The sequence below is a fragment of the Petromyzon marinus genome, unplaced genomic scaffold, assembly GCF_048934315.1.
Source record: "Petromyzon marinus isolate PM22_M1 ecotype Great Lakes invasive population unplaced genomic scaffold, UKy_Petmar_22M1.pri1.0 PM_G_Scaffold_98, whole genome shotgun sequence".
In the NCBI taxonomy this organism is placed as follows: Eukaryota; Metazoa; Chordata; class Hyperoartia; order Petromyzontiformes; family Petromyzontidae; genus Petromyzon; species Petromyzon marinus.
The window spans coordinates 213,685-233,921 of NW_027423055.1; the positions used below are offsets into that span (position 1 = coordinate 213,685).

The 20,237-nt window shown below is 51.8% G+C and overlaps 1 protein-coding gene across 1 annotated transcript in view; it reads right to left on the minus strand.

The window, feature by feature from the left end:
- The window catches only part of LOC116957683 (activin receptor type-2B-like), a 33,841-nt gene extending 21,546 nt beyond the window's left edge, over nucleotides 1-12,295 (minus strand). The window contains exons 1-3 of the mRNA XM_076063277.1: nucleotides 12,018-12,295; nucleotides 5,194-5,590; nucleotides 4,879-4,979 (exon numbers count right to left, since the gene is read on the minus strand). Coding sequence (XP_075919392.1) covers nucleotides 4,879-4,979; nucleotides 5,194-5,590; nucleotides 12,018-12,108 — 589 coding nt within the window. The 5' untranslated portion in view covers nucleotides 12,109-12,295. The remainder of the gene's footprint in view (nucleotides 1-4,878; nucleotides 4,980-5,193; nucleotides 5,591-12,017) is intronic.
- Between the last annotated feature and the right edge of the window lie 7,942 nt (nucleotides 12,296-20,237).

Here is a 20,237-nt window from a genome sequence, read left to right on the forward strand (position 1 = left end):
TGAGCAGGAGCCATCCCAGGCCATCCCTGACACTGGGGGAGAGGACGCTGCTGGGCCATGCGCCAGCTCAGCCGCTGCAGCCCTTCTAGCGGAGCCGGACGCCGAGGAAATCGATTCAGATCGGGACGACTGCTTCAGCATGGGGAGCGAGAGCAACCAGGGGTCTACACTCCTTGACCCTCAGACTCCCCTGATCTCCTCGGAAGATCTCTGGAAATTCCTCGACGAGACCAACATGAGGAAAGACAGAGCAGACATTGCCTTGGCTCGATGGAAGGACAGCAAGGCAATAAAGGCCTCTGTGACTCAAGCAGAGAGACTCCTTGCCAAGCAGAGACTCGAGTCCCAGGGCAAGGAGAGGGCAAAGCTGACATTTTTCCGCAAACAAATTATAAGGTGGGAGGCCACGGGGGAAAGGAATAAGCAATGCCTATGTACATCGGCTCCCTGAACGTGAACGGGTGCAGGGAGGCAGTGCGGAGGTTTTCCGCAATGTCTCTTGCGAGGAAACAGGCTGCCTCTGTCTTCTTCATTCAGGAGACGCATCTCACGGTCGAGGACGAGGATGACTGGAGGAAGGAGTGGGGAGGGGACTCCTTCTACAGCCACCTTGACAACACCTCCTGTGGAGTCGCGACCCTGTTCGCTAAAGGGTTTCATCCCGAGCTCATCATCCACACCCAAGTGGTGAAGGGAAGGCTGCTCGCGGTAACGGTCAGGGTGGGCGATGTCACCACCCACCTACTGAACATGTACGCGCCTGTGACCAACAAGGAGAAGATCCCGTTTCTGCACCTCCTGAGGAGGCACCTGGCCGGGATTCCGGACGACGAGTGCGTGATTGTGGGTGGCGACCACAACTGCACACTTGGCGCCCTGGATCATTCGGGGGGGCAGCTGGGGGGAGTAGGGCCTAAGAGGGAAATGCAGGGACTCCTGGAGGACGCCGCCTTGGTGGATGTGTGGCGCATACATCACCCGGGCCAACGCCAGTTCACGTACACGAGGACGAGGCGCGATGGCTCGGTGACGCAGTCCAGGCTCGACAGATTTTACATCTCTAAGAGCTTTGTGATGTGCGCCATAACGACTGGCATCAGGGCGGCACCCTTCACGGACCACAACCTCATCGTGCTCCGTGTCAGGCTGGAGAGGGCCCGTGAGGGCGCGTCCCACTGGCATTTTAACAACTCACTGCTGGAGGATGGCACCTTCTTAGAAATGTTCGAGGACTTCTGGGAAGAGTGGCGAAAAAGCAAAACGCAGTCCGACTCTCTGGCCCAGTGGTGAGATATGGGCAAAGTGCACACCAGGCTGTTGTGCCAACAATACACCTGGGGGAGCACCAGACTGAAGAACGTGGACATCACCGACATGGAAGCCCGAGTCCTCAATTTGGAGGGTCGCCTCGCCGAAGACAGCGACCCTGCTCTTCTCCAAGAATACGAGGAGAATAGGGAGCGTCTCAAAGGGCTACATGAGGAGCAGACGAGGGGAGCGTTTGTGCGATCCCGGGTGAAGCTCATCACGGACCTCGACACGGGATCCCTGCTTTTCTACTCCCTCGGGAGGCAGAATGGGAGACACAAATCCATGGAGTGCCTCTTTGATGGTGACGGTGTCCTGGTGCACGAACTCCAGCAGAAGTCGACCATCATCAGAGACTTCTACGGCAACCTGTTCTCCCCTGAAGAAACATCGGAACCGGCCCAGGCGGAGGCATGGAGTGGTCTACCCACCCTGGGGGAAGACGGGAAAGAGCTGCTAGAGCAAAAGCTCACCAGGACTGACCTTGACGCAGCTGTAAGAGGACTGGCCCCGAATAAATCCCCAGGGTTAGACAGGCTAAAAGGGGAGTTTTACGCCGCTTTTTGGCCATACCTGCAGGAGGACTACAGAGAGGTGCTGGAGGAAGCCTCAGTCGCCGGGGTGATGCCTCAGTCTTGGAGGAGGGCGGTGCTCACTCTGCTTCCCAAGAACGGAGACCTGAGGCACCTACAAAACTGGCGTCCGGTGTCCCTCCTGAACACAGACTACAAAATATTGACGAAGGCTCTCTCCCTGCGACTGAAAGGGGTGATTGCACAAGTCGTAAACGGGGACCAGTCCTACACCATCCCCGGACGAACCATCCACGACGGCATCTTCCTGGTCAGGGACCTCATCGCGGTGTCCCAGAGGTTGGGCATCCCAGTCGCGTTTCTGGCTCTTGACCAGGAAAAGGCTTTTGACAGAGTGGACCACAAGTACCTGCTGGGAACCCTCAAGACCTTGGGTTTTGGGGATGCCTTTGTCCGAACGATCTGCCTACTCTACACCAAGGCGGAGTGCATGATCAAGATCAACGGTGCCCTCACTGCCCCGGTCAAATTCGAGCGAGGAGTGAGACAGGGATGCCCATTGTCGGGCCAACTTTATGCCCTGGCATTAGAGCCTTTCCTGAGTCTCATAAGGCGGAGACTCAGCGGCCTGGTGCTGAGGGAACCAAGCGTCAAGTTGGTCCTGACGGCATACGCCGACGACGTCCTCCTCATCCTGCGCTCCCTGGCTGATGTCGCCCTGCTGCATGAGTGCCAGGAGGTCTTTTCGAAGGCCTCCTCATCAAAAATGAACTGGCAAAAGTGCAGCGGCCTGCTGGTTGGAGCGTGGGACATGACCGAGTGTCCCGAGAAGGCAAAAGCCATCAATTGGAGCACAACATCGCTGCACCACCTGGGAGTGTTCCTCGGACCAGAGGAGGAACCACCGCAGAGGAACTGGGTCGAGCTGGAGGAGAAGGTGAAGGAGCGGCTGGGCACCTGGGGTCGCTTGTGCAAGTTCCTCACCTTCAGGACAAAGACGTTGGTGGTGATCCAGCTGGTGACATCCATGCTGTGGCACCGACTCTTCTCCCTGCACCCCCCCATGAGCCTCGTTAACGCACTTCAGAAGCGAGTCCTCGACTTCTTCTGGTCGGGTGGAGGACACCGGGTCGCGGCTGGGGTCCTGGCCCTGACACTGGACGAGGGCGGTCACGGGCTGGTGTGCGTGCGGAGTCAGCTGGCCACCTTCCGACTGCAGGCGGCGCAAAAGTTCCTGCACGCCGCCCCTGCACCGGCCTGGAGCATCACGGCCTCCTTCCTCCTGAAACAGCTGGGGGTCTGCAGTGCTCAAAACAACTATTCTACATGGACCTGCAGGGCCTCCCACTGGGACAGCTGCCACCCTTCTACAGAAGCGTCCTGCAGACATGGAGCTCCCTTGCCGTCAGGAGGCTGAACCAACCGCGATCCGCCGTGGATTTGGTCTTCGAACCGATCCTCAGGAACCCACAGACAAAGCTGCCATCCACCACCACCACCCCTGGCATGGAGAGGCACCTCGCCAACGCACGGCTCACCAGGATGGGGGATCTGGTGGAGCCTGAAACACGGGGCCGGTGGCTCGGACCAGCAGACATGGCCGCAAAGACAGGGCTGCAGCCGCTCCGGGTGGCTGCCCGGATCCTGGCCGAAGCCAAGGGGGCCTTCTCAGCGGCAGCGGGGAGAACGCCCCCCATCGGCGTTGGGGATGACGAGGCCCCTCTCGATCCCCCTCCACCGGAGCTCTCAGTCGTGCCACTGCATCATCAATGCCGACAAACGAAGGCGGATCACAACCTGTGCCAGCTAGAAGACCTACCGGAGGTGGCCTTCGCAAATGTAAAGAGGAAGGTGCTCTACTCCTACATGGTCCGGTTCCACCAACAGGACACCCTGAGGAGCCACAAGGACCATGCCTGGAGGAAAGCCCTGCCCTGCGTCTCTCCGGAGAGGCCTCGCTAGAGGCAACTCTACTCCAGCCCGACGTACAACCGCATCGGCGACCTCAGCTGGAGCATCGCCCATGGCACCGTCACCACCAACGTCTCCCTGGCGCGCTTCACCGACACGTCCCCGGAGTGCCGGTTCTGCGGTAAAGTGGAGATGGTGGTGCACCAATACATGGAGTGCAAGAGCCTGGACTCGCTGTTCAAGGTCCTGAGAAACATCCTCCTAAGGTTCAGCCTCCACTTCTCCCCGACGGTCCTCATCTTTGGATACCCGAAGGGCGACGGACCCCAACATCTTCAGGGGCTGGTCAACGTGCTCTTCGGCTACGCCAAGCTCGCCATATACAGGGCGAGGAAGGTGGCCCTGGAGGGGCAACGTCCAGCCAGCAGCCTGGGCATCTTCCGCACTCTGGTCGGAGCCAGGGTGTGGCTGGAGTTCCGCCACGCGCGACTGACCCACGCCGCGCCGGCCTTCAAGGAGCAGTGGGCGCTGGAGGAGGCCGTGTGCTCGGTGGCAGATGACGGAGAGCTCTGCATGCAGATCTAAGCTACCCGTCGGAGGCCATTTGACTGTGGGAAGGGCTGCGTGCAGATGCAGCACTTGTCATAGTTATAAAGAAAAGAGAGAGAGCGCGAGAGAAAGCCAAATGGAGTAGGACGAGAGAGGGCAGAGAGAGAGGGGGGGCAGAGAGGGGGGTAGAGAGAAAGGGGGGCAGAGAGGGGGGTAGAGAGAAAGGGGGGGCAGAGAGGGGGGTAGAGAGAGAGGGAAGGGGAAAGGAGGGAAGAAAAAAATATATATTGTTGGGTCTTTCATTTAAAAGGGGGGGGGGGGGGTTTACATAAAGCAAAGCATTAAAACAAAACAAAAAAAAACGAAATGATGAACGGAGCAAAGTGCCGACTACACCGAGCATCTTCTTGTTTCCTCTGATCGTAAAAAGAGAGAGAGAGAGCGAGAGAGAGCGAGAGAGAGAGAGCGAGAGAGAGAGCGAGAGAGAGAGAGCGAGAGAGAGAGAGAGAGCTTGAATGGCATCAACTCTCCCGGCCTCACGAACCATCTCCAGCGTCTCTCCCGGCTCGAAACTGACCGTGGGCCCTGGGCCGTAGGGCGAAGTCGATGTTACAGAGGTCCCTGTCACAGCAGCAGAAGTAGACGAACGGGTTGCTACTGGACTCCACGCACTTGCTCCTGGTCACAGTGGGAAACCGTGAGGGGGACGAGGGAGCAGGAGGTGGGGGGGGAGGAGGAGGTGATGGGTGGGAGGAGGAGATGAAGGTGAGGAGATGGTGGGGAGGAGGAGGAGGAGGAGAAGGGGAGATGGTGGGGAGGAGGTGGGGGGGAGGAGATGGTGGGGAGGAGGAGGGGGCTGCTGTGTGCTGGTCTGACCGGTCTGCCTCCTCACCTTCCACGGCAGTCGTGGACCCAGCAGCCCTGACGCTCCAGCAGGATGTCGCCCGACACGTTGCGCCACGCCGCGTAGCAGAACCCGCGACGACTCTCCCCCTCCTCCTCCTCCCCCTCCTCCCCCTCCTCCCCCTCCTCCTCCTCCCCCTCCTCCTCCCCCTCCTCCTCCCCCTCCTCCTCCTCCACCTCCTCCTCCTCGCCGCCACCGCTGCCGACACCGTCACAAACCACGGTGCCTCCGGCCGCCGACAGCCCCCCCACCGCCTCCTCCTCCTCCTCCGCGTCGCCGTAGCGGCTGAAGGAGAAGCAGCGACGGTGGCGGCGCTGCTGCTGCTGCTGCTGCGGCGTCTCCACAGCCGCGGGCGGCCAGGCGAGCGCCAGCGACGAGGGCGCGCCTAGAAGGGGTCGTCCAGACGGGGGTCGAGCCGTGATCCGTCAACCCCGCGGGTGTTGCCTTGTACCACCACCACCACTCCCCACACTACTACACACAGTGACCTAACCACTGCACCACCACTCCCCACACTACTACACACAGTGACCTAACCACTGCACCACCACTCCCCACAGTGACCTAACCACTGCACCACCACTCCCCATACTACTACACACAGTGACCTAACCACTGCACCACCACTCCCCACACTACTACACACAGTGACCTAACCACTGGACCACCACTCCCCACACTACTACACAGTGACCAAACCACTGCACCACCACTCCCCACACTACTACACAGTGACCTAACCACTGCACCACCACTCCCCACACTACTACACAGTGACCTAACCACTGCACCACCACTCCCCACACTACTACACAGTGACCAAACCACTGCACCACCACTCCCCACACTACTACACACAGTGACCTAACCACTGCACCACCACTCCCCACACTACTACACACAGTGACCTAACCACTGCACCACCACTCCCTACACTACTACACACAGTGACCTAACCACTGCGCCACCACTCCCCACACCACTACACACAGTGACCTAACCACTGCACCACCACTCCCCACACTACTACACACAGTGACCTAACCACTGCACCACCACTCCCCACAGTGACCTAACCACTGCACCACTACTCCCCACACTACTACACACAGTGAGCTAACCACTGCACCACCACTCCCCACACCACTACACAGTGACCTAACCACTGCACCACCACTCCCCACACTACTAGACACAGTGACCTAACCACTGCACCACCACTCCCCACACAGTGACCTAACCACTGCACCACCACTCCCCACACTACTACACACAGTGACCTAACCACTGCACCACCACTCCCCACACAGTGAACTAACCACTGCACCACCACTCCCCACACTACTACACACAGTGACCTAACCACTGCACCACCACTCCCCACACCACCCCACAGGGACCTAACCACTGCACCACCACTCCCCACACTACTACACACAGTGACCTAACCACTGCACCACCACTCCCCACACAGTGATCTAACCACTGCACCACCACTCCCCACACTACTACACACAGTGACCTAACCACTGCACCACCACTCCCCACACAGTGATCTAACCACTGCACCACCACTCCCCACACTACTACACAGTGACCTAACCACTGCACCACCACTCTCCACACTTCTACACACAGTGACCTAACCACTGCACCACCACTCCCCACAGTGACCTAACCACTGCACCACCACTCCACACACTACTACACAGTGACCTAACCACTGCACCACCACTCCCCACACTACTACACACAGTGACCTAACCACTGCACCACCACTCCCCACACTACTACACACAGTGACCTAACCACTGCACCACCACTCCCCACACTACTACACACAGTGACCTAACCACTGCACCACCACTCTGTTGTATATGAGCCTTTTCCAAAATTGATATTAACAATAATATTTGCCGTTATATATCATATTTTTTTTACAAACGAAAAAAATAATTAATAAAACCCGTAAGCCAGGCACACGAAAAACCAGGTGTCGGTCATAAACAGGCCATTAATAAATAAAGAAATAATAAAACTCTCGAGGCAAGGATGTTAGCAGCTATCTGCGAAGATCTCCAGATGAACAAGAGTTTGATGTGCCCTAAGGGAGGTCACGCAGAGGGAAGCCCTCCGCAAGCCAGAAATGAGGACGCCCACGGGTTAAACTATTTTTTTTTAAAACAACGGTTCAAATTTAAAATGCAATAACAAGAATAAGCTAAAGTTAGCGGTCCTCGCGCTCACTCCAATCAAGACCAGGCCACCAGATACATCAGTGAATTATTATCCAATAATTAATTCGCTATCAAATGATTTTCACCTTTAATACTTTTACTGTTAAAACAAAGCTTGGAAACAAAATACCGAGTCACATCAAAGGTTATCGAGAAGGAATGAGGCGAACGGGCAAACTTACGAAAGAGTTCAAACAATATCCCAAGCAACCCCGACCACCTTTGTCTCTCTCACAGCGCGGAGAAGCAGGAATTACACCTTATCACAAGGGGCCATCTGGAAAAGCCAGCCGGGTTTGATGAGGAGACACACCCCACCCCACACACGGCAACCAGACAAACAAGTTTTAAAGAAATTGCAATATAACATTAATAATAACAACGTGTTAACCTTAAACGATATTCCATTATAGAACCTTACAGAACCAAGGGATATGGATTCCAACAATCTGGAAACGGACCTCTTAAACTCAGGATGAAAATTATTTTTATTTTTAATAATTCCATCATAACATTTCGAACCTCGGTAAACCGAGAGGTGTCGGGAGGACGTAGTTACAAACACGAGTCGTGGCGAACATGGGACCAAATGGTATTTGAGAAATATAAGTCGAAAGTATAAAGAGGTGCTCCCGACCACCTTTGTCTCTCCCGAAGAGCGCGAGAGAGGAATTTCACGCCAAGGCAACCAGATCGTTATCGCGGGGACCATCTGCCACACACGGAACTTAGTAGTAGCCCCCACCCCACCCTGCACACGGGCAGCAAAAGAGCGAGCGAGCTTTAAGTTAAACTGTCACACATTTATAAACGCACAAAGTGACGAAAATTAATAAACTAAGTAAGAGCCAAGGTAACGGGGTGGATTAGGCTGGTAGAATGTGGAGTCGAAATTATATTTGCAAAGTATAGAAAGATGGGAAGATCCCGGCCACCTTTGTCTTTCCCTGCAGCACGTGATAAAATGCATACGCTCAGAAGAGCATCTTCACTTGGAAATAAATCAAATACTATGAATCACAAGCAGGATCATAACTGTGTATGATAAGATACCAACTGTGATGTGAAATGTTAAACTTAAAAAAAATCTTAACCATTTCTTTGTGTGTCGGAACGCGTACGGAAAAGGGGGGGGGGAACCCGCCCCTCTCTCTGGGTGGAGGGATTAGACAACCAGACGCCACCAAGATGAATCGAGGTGTCTGTTGTCTTGATGTTTATGGCTTGAGGAAAGACCCGAACAGGACCGTGTCATAAATGACACACACACAAACATACACACTGACACACAAACATACACACTGACACACGAACCCCCCCCCCCACCACCGACACACGAACCCCCCCCCACCGACATACGATCAGATCAAAGATAGCTCCGCCTCGTGAGGGGGAGCCGAGAAGGAGAGAGATTTTTGGCATAAAAAGGAGCCGTTCCAGCATTGAAATCAGCTCATCAGCCCTCGGTGCCAACTCATCAGCCCTCGGGGGCAGCTCAACAGAAGAAGACTCATCTCAGCTCAACAGAAGAAGACTCATCTCTACTCATCTCAGCAGAAGACCCGCTCAACTCATCTCAGCAGAAGACCAACCATCACCGACGCCGGAGACGTCTCTACAACTCGCCGAATTGGCGAGTGTCGCCGATTGGCGACCCGCTGCCGCTGTTAGCGGCCAACGCCACCACGAGCGAATCGTGAGCCTGCAATCTACAACCGCCGACGACGGAGCACCAGCGTGCCAGCTGCTCGCAGACGTACTGCGCGCATTACCTACCGAGTCCGCGTACAACCGCGCCGCTGCGGGCGTGCTTCTAACGCCGTCTACCAGACGGCCATCTCAGCTACAACAACGCATCTACTCGTTCACCAACGTCCGTCGAGTCCGAACCAACTACTGAAAGAAGAATCAACTGATACGTATGATACACTGCCCCCCACTACACGACAAACCAGACGTCTGCTTGACGCAAAGAATCGATTCCGAACATTGGCCTACTCTTTCACCACTCATACCATTCAACACACACACACACACGGGTCATTAACAAAGCCTAAAAACCTCAAGCCATTGAACCATCCGTGATTGTGGAAACATCGCAACGACCGAGTGAATAATCCATCGTTTTTAAGAGTGTTCATAATTTTTCTCTGTAATATTGTGCTGGGGCTGTACTTCTAACCGCATAAATTACCAACTGACCCATTAACAAGGATTAATTCTTGACACCTCACCACGGAGCGCCGCTCGCGGGGATAGAGAGCGTGTTCAACCGGTTCCCTGTCAGGGGTCTGGCCACAATTAATTAAAAGATTGGCCCGAGATAAGGATCTCAAAAGGAAACATCGGCACCCATTGAATCGCGTTGAGAAGTTGATTAGAAATACTTGAGTCGTTCGTTAATATTTGTCTTTCTGCATAATCTTGCTGGTATCCACGAATGAAATAACGAATTCAAACGCATATTTGTGCCTCCAAGAATAATACTGGTTGGAGTGCCCTGTCAACGAGTAGCGTTGCATAATAATCAGTCATCCTATTGTTAACAACGTGACAATAATTGCATTAAGGGCCGCGCATGATCAATGACCGAATGCTGTGTTGTGTGACAATTCAAGTAACGAAGCATTGCGGCCATCGAGTGGTGTTGATAAGGCAATTAGAAGTATTTCAGTCGAACGCTTTAAATTCATAATCGTTATGAATCAATGAACGAACATCAACGTGGTACTGTGCTGACGATTTCAAGCATAATAACTTCGCATATCAGAATGTATTAAGGATTGGATACGAATCAAAGACCAAGTGCCGTGTTGTGTAACAATTCAAGCATACGAGTTTGCATATTATAAAGTTAAGGTTTGATAGAATAGTTAGCATGTTTTTAATCTCTCTCTCAACAACCGATCGATTGCGTTACGCGTCGGGAATTAACCACAGGTGCCGCTATCGAGGTGAAACAACGCAATCGTGATGGTATCATGTTAACGCTGTGTTGAAATTCCAAAATCCCGAGATTGAGTTTTTTATATTATCCAAAAATTAAAGTTAGCTAGAAATAAAATTGATTAAAGCAGAAGGTTTGTGTGTGATTCTTCCTGAAATTCTGCATAATATTGTTCTGCGTATGAGATCTGAATCCTGGGGACCTATCATAAGCACACTATCACCACACATAATCCATAACACACATAATTCGTAATGTTCAATCGAGAGTAATCGTATCCTTATCGATAATACGGAATTAAAGAGCAGATTCGAATCGACTCTCTCTCATTCACGCTCACAACGCCTGCGTCACTGCATACGATTAATTGCGTTATTCCAATTCATAACACAATCCTCGTCACCGAGGCTCGACCTGATAATCCATAACGACCTGCATTATCATAACCACGCCCACTCGCAGAAATTAATACGATTATCTCTCGAATCAGCATAATTTATGTGCATAATTACACTAATTAACATAATTTCGGATAAATTATGCAAATTTTAAATTTCATTTAATTTTCATTATTTTCATCAATTTTCATAACACCTATATATACAACAACTCCCCACACTACTACACACAGTGACCTAACCACTGCACCACCACTCCCCACACTAACCACTGCACCACCACTCCCCACACAGTGACCTAACCACTGCACCACCACTCCCAACACTAACCACTACACCACCACTCCCCACACTACTACACAGTGACCTAACCACTGCACCACCACTCCCCACACTACTACACAGTGACCTAACCACTGCACCACCACTCCCCACACTACTACACAGTGACCTAACCACTGCACCACCACTCCCCACACTACTACACACAGTGACCTAACCACTGCACCACCACTCCCCACACTACTACACACAGTGACCTAACCACTGCACCACCACTCCCCACACTACTACACAGTGACCTAACCACTGCACCACCACTCCCCACACTACTACACACAGTGACTTAACCACTGCACCACCACTCCCCACACTACTAGACACAGTGACCTAACCACTGCACCACCACTCCCCACACTACTACACACAGTGACTTAACCACTGCACCACCACTCCCCACACTACTACACACAGTGACCTAACCACTGCACCACCACTCCCCACACTACTACACACAGTGACCTAACCACTGCACCACCACTCCCCACACTACTACACAGTGACCTAACCACTGCACCACCATTGCCCACACTACTACACACAGTGACGAAACCACTGCACCACCACTCCCCACACTACTACACACAGTGACCTAACCACTGCACCACCACTCCCCACACTACTACACAGTGACCTAACCACTGCACCACCATTCCCCACACTACTACACACAGTGACCTAACCACTGCACCACCATTGCCCACACTACTACACACAGTGACGAAACCACTGCACCACCACTCCCCACACTACTACACACAGTGACCTAACCACTGCACCACCACTCCCCACACTAACCACTGCACCATCACTCCCCACACTAACCACTGCACCACCACTCACAACGTCCACCGCAACTTGGTACCCGATTTATCGACCGACTCGGCTCACCGTAGTTACACGTGACGAGGTGGTGGTGGAGGAGGAGAGGCAGGATCAAGTGGAAGAGTAGGCCAAATGTGCAGAGTTTGCGCATCGCCATGAACCCCACACGGAGAGAAAATCGATTGGGACGTTGGGAATTAATTATTGCAGAGTATTGGACGAAGTGAATCAATTCCTATTGGAACTGCATTGGAATCCACAGTAGTAGCGAGTACAGTAGTATAATGGCATCGGATGCCTTTTCGAGAACATGGGAATCTGCCATGGTGATTTGTTCTGATGAAATCGATTCACATTCGGATAACATGGTAATCCATCTTGCTAGTGATTCGAGTGGATGGAATCGAATCCCATTGGGATAACATGAGAATCGATAGTGGTCGACCGAGAGATGTGTGAATCGATTCCCATTGAGAAAGCTTTGTTAAGGGTCTCTATGTTGTGAGTCTGTGGGTCTTTGGATGCGTCTCAGAGTGAGTCTCGGAGTGAATCTGATTGAGTCAGAGTGAGTCTCAGAGAGAGTCTCTGCGTGAGTCTCAGAGTCTCAGAGTGAGTCTCTGAGTGAGTCTGAGTGAGTCTCTGAGTGATTCTGAGTCTCAGAGTGAGTCTCAGTGTTTCTCAGTGAGTCTCTGAGTGTCTCTGAGTGAACCTCTGAGTGAGTCTCAGAGTGAGCCTCTGAGTGAGTCTCTGAGTGTTTCTTAGTGAGTCTGAGTGAGTCTCAGAGTGAGTCGCAGAGTGAGCTTCAGAGTGAGCCTCTGAGTGAGTCTCTGAGTGAGCCTCAGTCTCAGAGTGATTCTCAGAGTGAGTCTCAGAGTGAGCTTCAGAGTGAGCCTCTGAGTCTCTGAGTGAGCCTCTGAGTGAGTCTCTGAGTGAGTCTGAGTCTCAGAGTGAGCCTCTGAGTGAGCCTGAGTCTCAGAGTGAGCCTCTGAGTGAGTCTCAGAGTGAGTCTCTGAGTGAGCCTCTGAGTCTCAGAGTGAGTCTCAGAGTGAGCCTCTGAATGAGTCTCTGAGTGTCTTTGAGTGAGCCTCTGAGTGTCTCTGAGTGAGCCTTTGAGTGAGCCTCTGAGTGTTTCTCAGTGAGTCTCTGAGTGAGTCTCTGAGTGTCTGAGTGAGTCTGAATGAGCCTCTGAGTGTTTCTCAGTGAGTCTCTGAGTGTCTCTGAGTGAGCCTCTGAGTCTCAGAGTGAGCCTCTGAGTGAGCCTCTGAGTGAGTCTCTGAGTGAGTCTCTGAGTGTTTCTCAGTGAGTCTCTGAGTGTCTATGAGTGAGCCGCTGAGTCTCAGAGTGAGTCTCAGTGTCTCTGAGTGTTTCTTAGTGAGTTTCTGAGTGAGTCTGAGTGAGCCTCTGAGTGTCTCTCAGTGAGCCTCTGAGTCGCAGAGTGAGTCTGAGTGAGCCTCTGAGTGAGTCTGAGTGAGCCTCTGAGTGTCTCTGAGTGAGCCTCTGAGTCTCAGAGTGAGTTTCTGAGCGACTCTCTGAGTGAGTCTCAGAGCGAGTCTCAGCAGCTGCTACACCTCCAGTAAGTGACCCCCCCCTCCCGACCCCACCGAATGAATTCTCAACTCACGCCGTGCGGGCTTCGTCCGTCTGTCTGCGTCTCAATCTTTTACTTTGACTGCAGGGAGGAGCAATCGGAAGGGCTACAAAGCTCTTTTGGGTCACAGACAAACGCAGTGCATAGACGCCTCCACCACAGGGGGTGCAAATTAAAGACGAGGTGACTAGGTGGGTGGGTGTGGGGTGAGTGAGCGGGTGGGTAAGGGGCCGTCCATAAATGACGTCACGCACCTAGGGGGGGGGGGGGTCAGACATTTGTGACGCTGTGTGACGATGGTAGGGGGGGGGGGTCAGAAATCGTCCAAAATCGCGTGACGTCATTTATGGACGGCCCCTATTTGGCTGGGTAAATGTACATATGTTGAACTTCTTTCTCACCATACGTAGACAATTGGAGGTGCGGGGGAAGGTGAACGCCACTAAACAACAGCACAACAACAGCAGCAGCAGCAGTTCTCAAGATATGAGAACAGCAGCAGCGGTGATGGCCGTGAAGGGCGCCACCGGAACCACTCCACCTGCTCACCACGCTCACCACTCAGCCACGCTCACCACTCGCTCACCCCATCCTCCCCTCGCTCACCCCTCTCACCACGCTCACCCCATGCTCAGCACGCTCACCCACTCCTCACCCGCTCACTCACCCACTCACTCACCCGCACGCTCACGCACTCCTCACCCGCTCACTCACCCGCTCACCCGCACGCTCACCCACTCCTCACCCGCTCACCCGCACACTCACCCACTCCTCACCCGCTCATCCGCTCACTCACCCGCACGCTCACCCACTCCTCACCCGCTCACTCACCCGCTCACCCGCACGCTCACCCGCACGCTCACCCACTCCTCACCCACTCCTCACCCGCTCACTCACCCGCACGCTCACCCGCTCATCCGCTCGCTCAACTGCACGCTCAATCATTCAACCGCTCATTCACCCGCTTCTCAACCCACGCACTCAAATGAGTATCTGGTGTAGTGGTAGTGTACAGGAACCATCACCAGTGGGAGAGACAAAGGCGGCCGGGCGTGGTTCTAGCCACACCCCACCCCCGCGTGCCACAGTGCTGTCCTTCAAAAGGGCTAAGGGCGCTTTGTCCTTTACAGTCTGCAGAGGCGACACGCGGGATCTCTGTCTTCGTAAGTGCCGCTACTCGCTACGAGCAGCACTTGCCCCTACAGACCTGCTACAGTTTGTGTTGTCCAAGAGTCATCACGCACACACGCGAAGTGGCACAGCGCCGGCTGCTGGCAGGAAAGGGAATCTGCGGCGTAACGGCAGTCCTGACGTCAGCAGGCCACGTGATAGACACGAGAAGGGGGATCTCGGGGAAAGGTCACAGAAGGGGCCCACCAGGAACCCGCCGGTAGGTTCCAGAAAGGGGGCGTGGCCGTGGGCGGAGCCGGCAGTGTAAGTGGGTGGGGCCCTGTGGGGCACCTCGTGGCTGCTGTTGGAGTGGGATCCCCGTCGTGCTGCTCAAGTCCATCCTTCGCCATTCTTCTCGTCGTCCTCTCCGTCTCCACCATCTCGGGAGGGGGGGGGGGCGCTGACGGTCATGCAGCCCGCCAGCTGTCCCGGCTGAGTAGACGGACTGAACGTGAAGCATGTTAACCCAATATGGTGCTCGTTAATAAAGAAGTTGCCTTCACGTCTTATTGTCTCCGAGTTGGTCACTACGCATTTATTTACAAGGACCTGTTGCTCGCTTACGTTACATCACTTTTACCTAGCGTTAAATCAGACATGGGTGTAAAAAACATAAAATATATTATATTTTTAAAATCCCACTTTTGTTACATTATAGAGGCAGGCCTCGACTTACGAACGGGGTACGTTCCTGAGACTCGTTCTTAAGTCCATTTGTTCGTATCTCGGAACTTCATATTTAATTGTACACATGGGCAGCGTTATCACAAAAAGGGAAGCGTTGTTAAACGAACAAATGAAATTAAATATTGTATATTTGCACGTAATACGATAAATACCGTGCAGTAAATAAAACATAAAATAACGTAACACGAAAAGAAAAAAGCATTCAATTTCACTGACCTTGACTCGTTGCGCATCGTGCAGAATTTTGGGACTCGTTACATCTCGCGGAGGACTGCTCCGCTGAACAAAAGAGATCCGCCGTTTGGTTCGTAAGTCCGACCTAAATTTCGGAAGTCAGATTGTTAAAAATAATATCTTGGTTTGTCCTGAGATGCACAATAAAATCTCTTGCGATCAACCCATGTGGATCATGGATCACAACCCACATTGGCCTCCGCTGATGTAAAGCTCAGAAAAATGTGAATGGCATTCTGGACATTCTTGACACGTTTATGAAATTCAGCCCGTCAAAAACATCTTGCAATGACTGTTTGCCATGCCATAATCCACCCGTAGTTTTTAAACCGTAAACTTTTGTGTTTAGTATCGAATACATATAGATTACTTTAATACGAACTACTTTCACCATGGCTGGTGTAAATTCTCACGTTCTAAGTGTTATCACGTTGAACGTTGGTACAGAGAATGTTGGAGAGTAAATCCACATTTACAATTACAGTGGAGACTAACCACACAAAGATCCCGAATCCACACAGAGACCCATAGACGCATCACACAAATATCCATAAACTACGAAAAGATCCATATACACCACACATAGACACATAAACTCATCACGCAAAGATCCATAAACTACGAAAAGATCCATGTACACCACACATAGACACATAGACGCATCACACGAAGATCCATAGACGCATCACGCAAGGATCCATAGATTCACCACACTGCGACCCTTAGACTCAAATTTTGACTTAAAACTTTCGTGACTGCAGGAATTCATATTCTTTGGTTCTTTCGGTAAAGTCACGTAGGTAGAAAAAATATAATAAATCACGACGTTTCCATCGCAACACAAGCAACCATCTTCAGGTGTGAAACAAACAGAGCAGGAGGACTGCTGCCGTAGGAGAAAGAGCCGCTGCAACAAGAGGTTATATAGGATATTGGTGGGCCCAACCCACTGATAAGTGGGTGGAGCTAGAGAAGGAATTTGTACATAAATGTAAATGTGGGAGATTAGCATGTCAACGTGAGACGGCCCAATGTCAGAGAGCCGGGCAACAGGAACAAAAACCCCTAAGAGCAAGAGGTACACATGATGAGAGACACACAGAGAGTCGGAAAGAACAGCTGACATAGGCTGGTAGGAGGGAAACATCACAGTCAGTTAATAATTTACTTGGTTAATAAAGTCCTTCCAATGATTGCTCAGTTTGTACCCATCTTCTCGGTTGAAGTTGTCTGTGTTTATATATCTGGATGGCTTCATGAGCAAATCTCTGAAGGTAGCCGGTAGGTTTGCAGAGTACCTTCGTCTTGGAAAAATCAATTTCGTGTGAGCCCACAGCGTTAAAACAATGATCGGCAACGGCAGAGGTATTGGTGTTTCAGATTTACCTTGTGTTCACGAACGCGGTCCGAGACATGTCGTTTCGTTTCCCCAATGTCACTGCTGCCGCAGTGAGATTGGGAATCACATCCTTTACAAATGGTATTAAATCACACACACACAAACTGACACACACTGACACACAAAGAGGATTCATAATGGTTGTCTCTCTCTCAGGGGATTCATAATAGCTCTCTCTCTCTCTCAGGGGATTCATAATAGCGCTCTCTCTCTCTTTCTCAGTGGATTCATAATGGCTGTGTCTCTCTGGGGATTCGCAATGGTTAAGACGGAGACATCGAGATGCTGGGTTTCCAGCTCTGGGTCCATGTGTATCAGCATCTCCTTTGGCCGCGCGTCTCTTCAAGAAGGGTCCTGGCGGCATGGCCTCGCAGGGACAATCAGAACACCCAAGGCAACGAAATCAACAGGACGTAACAAACAAAGACAGCCCGGTCAAGACGGGGAAACGTTTTAATGTTTGCATTCACGCTCTCGAGCATCCTGGCGGAAGGGGCGAGAAGAAGCGATTCACGGACCGCCCTTAAAACCTGGGGGCTATGATCAAGCGCTTGGAGCCAACGGAGAAAAACAAAAAAACCGGGGGTCCAAATTGGCCAACGGTGGCTTCCCCTAATACAGGTTTTTATATATTTATTTTGGTGTTAGATCTCTTATCAGTGACTACACTCAGACCTGTCAACCCCTTATCAGTGACTACACTCAGACCTGTCAACCCCTTATCAGTGACTACACTCAGACCTGTCAACCCCTTATCAGTGACTACACTCAGACCTGTCAACCCCTTATCAGTGCCTACACTCAGACCTGACAACCCCTTATCAGTGCCTACGCCCAGACCTGTCAACCCCTTATCAATGCCTACACGCAGACCTGTAAATCTCTAATCAGTGCCTACACCCAGACCTGTCAATCTATACATCTGGAAGACTTCATTGAAAAGGACATTTCGTGTGAATTTTCTCTCGTCATTAAGTAGATGGCCTTGCCGGGGGTTTGGTTCAATGTGGACACAAACAGTGTACACACACAGTGTATACACACACAGTGTACACAGTGTACACACACACAGTGACACACACAGTGTACACACACACAGTGGCACACAGTGACACAGTGTGCACACGCAGTGTACACACTGTGTCACAGTGTACACACACACAGTGTACACACTCAGTGACACACAGTGACACAGTGACACAACAACAACCGCCATTCGCCACTAAGTGGCGGTGACGTCACCACGACGCTTGTGCCAGGCACAGTGACACACACAGTGACACAGTGACACACACAGCGACACACAGTGACACACAGTGTATACACATAGTGTACACACACAGTGTACACACACAGTGTATACACAGTGTACACACACACACACAGTGTACACACACACAGTGTACACACACAGTGACAGTGACACAGTGACACACATAGTGTGCACACACAGTGACACAGTGACACACACAGTGTACACACAGTGACACAGTGACATACACATAGTGACACAGTGACATAACCGCCATTCGCCACTAAGTGGCGGTGACGTCACCACGACGCTTGTGCCAGGCACAGTGACACACACACTGACACAGTGACACACACAGCGACACACAGTGTATACACACAGTGTATACACACACACAGTGTACACACAGTGTATACACACGCAGTGTATAAACAGTGACACAGTGTACACACACAGTGTACACACACAATGTATATACGTACACAGTGTACATACACACACTGTACACACACAGTGTACACACACAGTGACACACAGTGACAGTGTACACACACATAGTGTACACACACACACAGTGTACACACACACACAGTGTACACACATAGTGTACACACAGTGTATACACAATAATGTCCACGTTGCTGAGCCCACGCACCCAAGGGAGGGAGCAATGGAAAATGAATATAAATCAACTTAAACTCCAACTCTGTGACGTCACCACTCTGCATACCTCATCGGCGTGAAACGCCAGGGGGAGGTGTACCTCGCTAGTGACGTCATGTCACCAAGGTATTCACCCCAAACCCCGTCCACTGCGCTCTTGAGTGTGACGTCACCTCCGCTTGGGTCACTGCCGATATCGTTCCAGTGGCAATCCTTATTTGGGCAAAGCTACGCCCAATACTCTTTGGTTCTATTGGGTAAAGTCACGTAGGTGAAAATAAAATAAAAAAATTAACAAAAAATCACGACGTTTCGGCCACAACACAAGCGGCCTTCATCAGGTGAAGGGACGAGACTGTCTGGAGGACAGCGCTGGAGTGGAAGAAGCCACGCTTAGATCACGACCTATAAGCTGTGTGAGAAGAAAAAGACCAAGCGCCTTGACAAAGGAATTAGCATATAATTTAGCATTGAAATGGCTCATTGAAATAGCTAAGTTAAAGTATACACATCCGCAGAGGTACCCCTTGACAAAGGAATTAGCATAGAATTTAGCATTGAAATAGCTGAGTGATTAGCTTGTAACTGGTCACAGAAATAGCTATGTTAAAGTCAGAGCATATACATTCACCGAGGCACCTAGTACTCATCACGCCCAGTGACTGGTGGCTCATTAACATAATGTGTCCGTTAAAGCCGTCACGAGTTTATTGCGACGGGTTCAGCGCCCACGCCCCCATCCGTCGACATATGGGCCGGCCTCATTAACATAATTTATTCAGTTACAGAGCCGCTCGTGGGAGGGAATTGACGTCATACTACTTCCTGCTGTCGCGAGGTAACAGGAAGCTGCCGTGTGCGCGCTTGCACTGAAATCCGAGGTGAGACATTCTCATCGTTGTGGTGGTGGTCGTTGTTGTTGTTGTTTACCAAGGTAGAGCCTCTCTCTCGTAGGGATGTCAGTTGAGTAGCAGCGAGCATGGGAATCGATGTCCAGGTTGGAACTTTACAGCGCGGGGCCTAGCCACGCGGGGCCTTGCCTCCTGCCCTCGCCTGATTGCATTCACTTTAATTATCTCGCTTAAGTTTAATTTGTCTTCACCCGGCTCGCCACTTTGTAACTTTGTTTTATTGTAAATATTCACGCAGTTTTATTTTCGTTCTTTTGTTTGCAGGCCAAGCCCGCTTGAGCTGCTATACCGCTCTTGTTATCAGAAGCGACCTGCCCACAACAACACAAGGTGAGGCTTTGTCAACGTGTGTGAATGTTTTGACTTAAAACTTTGGTGACTG